Source organism: Geospiza fortis, unplaced genomic scaffold (assembly GCF_000277835.1).
Source record: "Geospiza fortis unplaced genomic scaffold, GeoFor_1.0 scaffold192, whole genome shotgun sequence".
Lineage (NCBI taxonomy): Eukaryota > Metazoa > Chordata > Aves > Passeriformes > Thraupidae > Geospiza > Geospiza fortis.
This window is the reverse complement of record NW_005054315.1, coordinates 5,667,874-5,674,840: the sequence shown is the minus strand read 5'-3', so window position 1 is coordinate 5,674,840 and position 6,967 is coordinate 5,667,874. Positions and strand designations below refer to the sequence as shown.

Genomic DNA, 6,967 nt, shown 5'->3' with positions numbered 1-6,967 from the left:
TACAAATAAAAGAAACACTCATTTCAATAACAATTAAACACCTTACAATGTGCTAGACATGGTTCCAATAGGGGCAGGTTAACCTCTGAGAAAGCTAAACTTCAAGCTTTGTTCTACTTTGTTGAAAAAAACTCTCAACTTTAACAAGTTCCTTACTCATTAGAAAATTTGTCCTCCATTATATTCCTGTTGGTAATTCAGTGTATGTAGGGAGGTGTTGTTCCCTGCCTCTCCCCCCAGAAAAAGTCAGTCTGTAAAGAGCTGGCAGTCACAGTAAAGGCCTATGTCACTGGGCAGCCCACACAGCCACATCATTTGGAAATCCGGATTCAAGGACTGTGCCCAGTTGAGGTATCATGAAGAAGTATGCTAAGTTCTTGGTTCATCCAAAGTTAGGAACACAGGCTCATTTAGCTGCTAACAATTGCTTCTTAATCTACTACAGCTTACATATGAATACGTAAGGGCTATTTGCTTTCCTATAAAATATTCCTTTTCTTTTTTTTTAACCAACTTGCACATAATTTCCTGATCAATATTTTACAATCAAATGCTGAACACTTTCTGCTAGCATTAGCTCCCCTTCATCAGATTCAATTCCCTCCATTCCCAGCTTTCCTTGTTTCAAAACACTTCTTTACCACATCTCGTTTGACCAAAAGCTGAGCACTTAAGATACATATAGATTTAAATACTGAGTTTTCTGAAGACAAAGCATGTGATAGAGTTTAAACATATCAGCATTTGTATAGAAACACAGAAATTAATTCATGGCCACAGGGGAAAAGGAAAATCTAGTGAACTGCCCTGCAGAGTCGAGTATCTGATCTGGCAAAAGCATACACAAGAAATTACCTGGGATATGCATCCTTTTTCTATTCTTAAATCCGTTACTAAGAATAAGGTGACAACAAACAGGACAGAACAAAAATCTTACTCGACAAGTTAAGTTCCAAGCACTTTAAAACAGTACTAGAGAACTATACCATAAAATACTATCACATTTTCCTTGAATCCAGGGCAGTATGAGACTATTTCTAATTATCTAGAGCTAAGCATTCCTTCAGTGCTTTTTTCCCACTAAAATCAGTCTTCGGTCATTTTCTTGGTGGGCTTTGCATGTGTGCCCCACATATTTTTTCCCTTAATGTTCTGATTACATACATCTTCTTCCTAAAACAAATTAAAAACTCCAGCAACTTTATCCTGTTCTTGGAAATGTAAGATCTCAATATCCAGGGGGTCAGTCTTCTTATTTATAAAGAGAATACATTCTTTGTAATGGAAAGACCTTTTTTTTGTTCCATTTCTTTTTTTCTAGAAATCAGTATCAGTGACAAGGAGAAAACAGAGGTGGTGTTGACCAGTGCAGTGTAACTCAGGAGAATGGAGCACTCATACTCACCAAGTTGACAGGACTGCTGACATTGCTGTTCATCAATGCCACCAACCCATTCACAAGATCACTGTAAAAGAGGGAAGAACAGATTGGGGCAATTTCCACTTCTCTATAAATAATATTCTTGATCTAAAAAGAGAGCTGACTCCTAAGAGCTCCAGTAAAGCAGATCAGGCAGCTGAGGAATGCTGAAATCAGATTTATATGGGTGCATGTTTTCTTGAGTGTTTGCATTAAGAAATGATTAATATTTCCTCTTCTCTCCAGTATCCAAACATACCTGGAGGCTGATTTCCAGTGAATTTCAAACAGAACAGAGAAAGGTGGTGCAGCCTGTTGTTTGAATTGTCTTCTCATTTTCAAAATTTCTTAAACTAAGTTTGTTGAAAACCAGTATTTTGGGGTTACCTTCCCCCAGCAATATAACCCAAAGTTATTTTGGATTATTAGCCACAGATGTAGCACCTTGGCCCTAGATGTAGAAATCCAGATCCTTTTCACTATGACTTATAATCAAGAAAGGAATGGGTACTTTGACCTGATGGGGTTTCTTTAAAATCTGCTACCACTCATACTATCTTCAGCAAAGGGAAAGAATATTTCTAAGACAAGAGGGCTTAAAACAACCCAGAAATCCAGCATGGGTTTTTTTAGCTTTTTTTTTTTTTTTTTTTTGTGCACAGTCTGCACAGTAGCCACAGCAGCCCCAAGGACACAAGGTGGCAGCATTGCATTAAAATGCAAGGAGTGACAAACTGTTCAGCACTAAAAACTTGTCTGCTACTTGCTGTCTCTGGAAGGGAAGAGCATGTTAGTATCTCAAGTAAAATTCTAAACCAATCAAAGTTTTTCTCCTTGATATTTTTAAAAATTTCTCTGTCTTCCTTCTGAAAGTAAAGCTGGATCCTAAGAGCTCCTGTAAAGCAGACTGGGCAGCTGAGGAATGCTGAAATCAGATTTCAATAGGTGCGTGTTTTTTTGAGCGCTTGTATTAAAAAGTGATTTTAAAAAGTAAAGCAACTGCACTTGCATACAAAGCTGACCAGGCTATGTGAACCATGAAGTAAATTATCAGCAAGAACAAACAAGGCTTACCTGACATACTGGAAAGCTCTTGTCTGAGTTCCAGGTCCATAGACCTAAAACCACATGAAAAATAGGGAAGTTAATAAATACAGAAGTGCTCTTTAGCCCAATTATCTTCTCCTAACCATTCTAGAAAACTGTCTCAAGAAGAAACACTTGAGACACAAGCTCAACATTACAGGAATGGAAAAAAATGTGCTTGCAGAGCCTTTGGCAAAGTATCAGTTCACTGAAGGTTGTCTTCCTCTTGGATCTGTCTCCAGTAAACATATCCCAAGGCATTTTGTTAACGAGACCTCTGCATGAAGAAAACCTTCTCAGGGGTGTAGGACAGAGTGATGCTTTGTCCTCTTCTGGAACGCTGGAAGAAGTTGCAGCCTGCACTCACAGCCAGAAAAGAGTGCCAAACATTTAAAGCAAACTTCAGACTACTAAGATGTGATTATGATGAGCAATTTTGATTTGCACATCAACAACAGCCAGCTTCAAAGAGACAACTAAATGTTAGTGGTTGCTAAAAAAATTGTTGAGAAAAAGCACTGTGTTTAAAGCAATCAGGACAAAAAAAATCAAAAATCATGTGGCTCTAAATATTACTATCTAGGGAAATGGGAAGCAAAGTAATTTCTAGATGCTACAACTCACAAAGTCACCTGTACAGATTTGTATCAAAACCTTAGAGGGGAAAAAAAGAAGTCTCCTCAGGTTACATACCTCCTGGTATTTTGGAGCAAGTTGCTAAAGTTCAAACAGACATTGATGTATACTTGAAATGTACAGAATGGTATTTGATACCATTATTTTTTCACAGTTTAACCAAGTGCAGTACTAAAGTCTCTAGAACATGAATATTTACATTCTGAAAGCTATAGGTAGGCACATTTAAGAGGTGAAAACATTTCAGTTTAACTGGGGACACATATTTTGCCATCAACCTGTTGCAACAGAAAGGCTTTTGGAGGGACAGAAAAGAAAGCATGCTTGTTTTCCTCGAGGACAGAAAGGGCAGTACAATGGTACACAGGCCATCTGTTACTTGGTAAGCCTGGTGCTCTCCAAGGCTGATTCAGAGCCCAAAAGAATTCCAATTTCAGCACACACTGGGTAAGATCAGGGGTCTAAGAGTTAATCCAAAAACTGATTCAGGTAGGAACACACCAGGAGCACAACATCAGCCAGATGGACTCCCAGACAAACAGGAAGCAGATTTATGTATTTAAGTAGAGCTTCCTGCATTTAGCTTAACTTATGGGATAAGTTTTACACAACTAAGTATTTGTACATGATTTTTGCAAGGTCACCCATGTGGTTATCTTTCCCACATACAAGCAATGGCTGGAAAATACAACAGAGATTCTATCTTTCAGTTTCTCTTAATAAATCTTCGTTTACAATAACAAAACAACAATTGTCATGTTTGCATAGGCCACAATTTCTACAACTCAGTGACACTGTTCTCTCAAGAGATTGTTTTCCCCATTTAAACAAGTACTCTGAACTGAGAGACCAAATACATAGCATTTCTAAAGAGATCAACACACTTGGTATTCCTGTCAGCCAGATACTGTGATGATGTGTTTCTTTTTTTTTTTTTAGGTCTCAGTCACTGCTTATTGCTGACAATTAATTTTATTTGACCTGGTCAGCTAAAGAACTCTCCCCTTACTTCTTTTCTCAGATTCAGTAATTTTCAACATCAAACAGTTATTTCCTACAGAACAGTGATGTTGGGTAGAAGATTCTATTTTTACCCCTATTACAATAATATTCTTGCTGAAGTTTAGGCAGCATGACAATGATTGGGTTTTGTTTATATTCCCAATATAAAGAATGCTGAAATGTTTGTGCAAATTTCAACTGGTAGCCTTGTTTCTTTCTGGGAAAGATCAACCCCATTGACAGAGCACATCTTCAGACATGTACTTCCTTATATTTAAGTTTGGTATACTGGAAAACTACATTTTGGAGGAGGGGAACATCAGTGTTGTCTAAAATCTATCCTCATTTGCAACACATCAGGACAAGATATAAAGGTGAATTGTTCTTCATATCACCGGGAGGTCATCACTTACTGTTAGTGGTTCTCCCTGCAGAGCTTGTAGGATAAAATTACTGACAACTCTTCCATCATTCATATGCATTCGAGGACCAAAGGTATTGAATATTCTGGCAACCCTCACTTCAACTCCTTCCTGTAGCCAAAGAAAAAAGAATTGTTACTTCCTTAATAAAAGCATCTATCTCCCCAAAAGTGTAAACACTACTCTGACAAGAAGCTTTTTAAGAATCTCTCCTTCAGCTTTAACATACATTATTTTCTAATAATGAAACACTTCAAATCTCTCCTCAGCCCTCCTGAAAAATGTAGTGCATACACCAAGGTAATTTATACTAGCTCTCAGTATTTGTAATGCAAATCTAAATCAGTGCTAAAACAGCTCATGATTTTAGCACATGCATTTTCTTCCATTAAGAACTTTTAAGATTTTCCAATAATACCCTTCCAATAACAACTTATTTCACCTGGGACTTAGCTACTTTCTTTGCACATAAAAGTGAAGTCTCACAATCAGCAGATATAGTACCAAGGCCACACTTCCATAGATTACAGAAGTCCATACTTTAGAAAAGCTGAGCATGTCAGAGAAGTATCTTTTACAAAGGCCATAAAGTGGTTTTGTAACTATAGCCCTAATGTTTTCTAGTGCCCTTCTTATTAGGCTATGTAAATACATGCATTACAATCAAAGTCCTCAATGGTGTAGTTTTTTCCAAGAAACATTTTTATTATTTCCAGAAGTTCTTTCTACAGAACGCATTTTAACAGTTAGAGACTGCAGACTGAAGTAATCTCTCTTGAGTTATTTTGACTGACACGTTCATTTGGACAAGCCACAGTTTATGATAAAGCCTACAAGAAGGATGTTTAGCCCTTGTAAGCTAAAACAGGATAGTGCTGAGCTCAGAGCAACATGGTATGCTGTAAGCAGATAGATACTACCATCTGAAAGTGACAGTCACAAGGTAGGGAGGAAGGTATCAACCTCAGTACAGGCCTATGTATCATCCTCATATTACCCAGTCCTCCCACCTCCCAGAAAAAGACATCCTTGTATCAGTTACTGGAAAAAAATTGTCTGAAGCAAACTGTGTGCTCTGATTCAAATGAAGTCACAACCACGGTGTTCTGGAGTTGCAAACATTTCTTCCATAACCATTCCTTCAGAGGATACACAGAACATCTTGTATTTTCCATGTATTTTACTAAGGCTTAGACCAACACTTGCTCTTGTCTTGGAAGAGGGTGTATGTGGAAGAAGTGTATTGTCAGTACATCCATGGCTGAAAGCTACAGCTCACATACACTTCACTCAGAAGAGATCTGGAAACACATTTTTCTTGGAAATAAATGTAGCTTCACCTACAAAAGACACTTGCAGGAGAATGTGACCTTCTCTCTTAGGTCTCCAAGTGACTCATAAACAAATCCTCAAAGATGTTTTGTGAAAGCAGGAGAACTAGCTTTTTACAGGCAAGAGACAGGCAAAAGGGACATTCAATACATCAACTACTACTTGGTGTTGATGTTGAAGAGTGCATGCAAGATGTTTTCCATTACCATCTGTACGGCTGATTACCTTGTCAAGTGAGCAGTTTGCCTTATCTCTCTCTCTGAGTGACCACATTCACACCTCCCTCGGGACCTCTGCTGATAACAGACTATTGAATATCAGTGCATGACTGATAAGAACTGTAACATCCCATTGTGAGATGCTCCACCCAGAGGGAGGAGCCAAGCATTGCTACCCCGATATAGTCTGAGATTCTAAAAACTCCAGCAGAGCTTCTCCCCAGGGGATTCACCAGAGGAACAGCATCTGCCTTTTCCTCCACCGTATCTCCAGAGGAAGACTACATCCTTCTCTGCAGATCTTCCTTACTCCAACAGAACCACACTTGATACTTCAGAGGACTGCAGCCACATTTTCAATCAGACTACCACCCACACCCTGACCAACAGGGTGCCAGGTTGGGTTCTGACTCTGTCAGTGTTGTTCTAGTGGACTGCATTGTTTATTTTATTCTTTGTTTTCTTCCCTATTAAAGAACTGTTATTTCCTGCTCCCATATTTTTGCCTGAGTGCCCCTTAATTTAAAATTGTAGCAATTCGGAGGGGTAGGGAGGGTTTACATTCTCCATTTCAGGGGAGGCTCCTGCCTTCCTTAGCAGACTCCTGTCTTTCCAAACCAAGACAGTCGAGAAATCAGAAACACCAAGCAGTACAGGTAAAGCCCAACACCTCCCATTGTGGAGAAAGTCAAACAACATTCAATTCCATTTAACTGCAGGTAAGATTTCATTCATCATGATCAAACCTTGTTTGCAATTGCAACTAAATGGTAAACTAACAGTAACAAGGGAGGTAACTATTGTGCCACAGGAAAAGATATAGTCTTCGTCCAACAAGCTTCGTCCACAAC

General features: G+C 38.7%; 1 protein-coding gene across 1 annotated transcript in view; it reads right to left on the bottom strand.

Moving 5' to 3' along the window:
* The window catches only part of UXS1 (UDP-glucuronate decarboxylase 1), a 39,177-nt gene that overhangs the window by 4,641 nt on the left and 27,569 nt on the right, over positions 1 to 6,967 (bottom strand). Inside the window, exons 7-9 of the mRNA XM_031056205.1 lie at positions 4,558 to 4,677; positions 2,495 to 2,538; positions 1,405 to 1,466 (exon numbers count right to left, since the gene is read on the bottom strand). Coding sequence (XP_030912065.1) covers positions 1,405 to 1,466; positions 2,495 to 2,538; positions 4,558 to 4,677 — 226 coding nt within the window. The remainder of the gene's footprint in view (positions 1 to 1,404; positions 1,467 to 2,494; positions 2,539 to 4,557; positions 4,678 to 6,967) is intronic.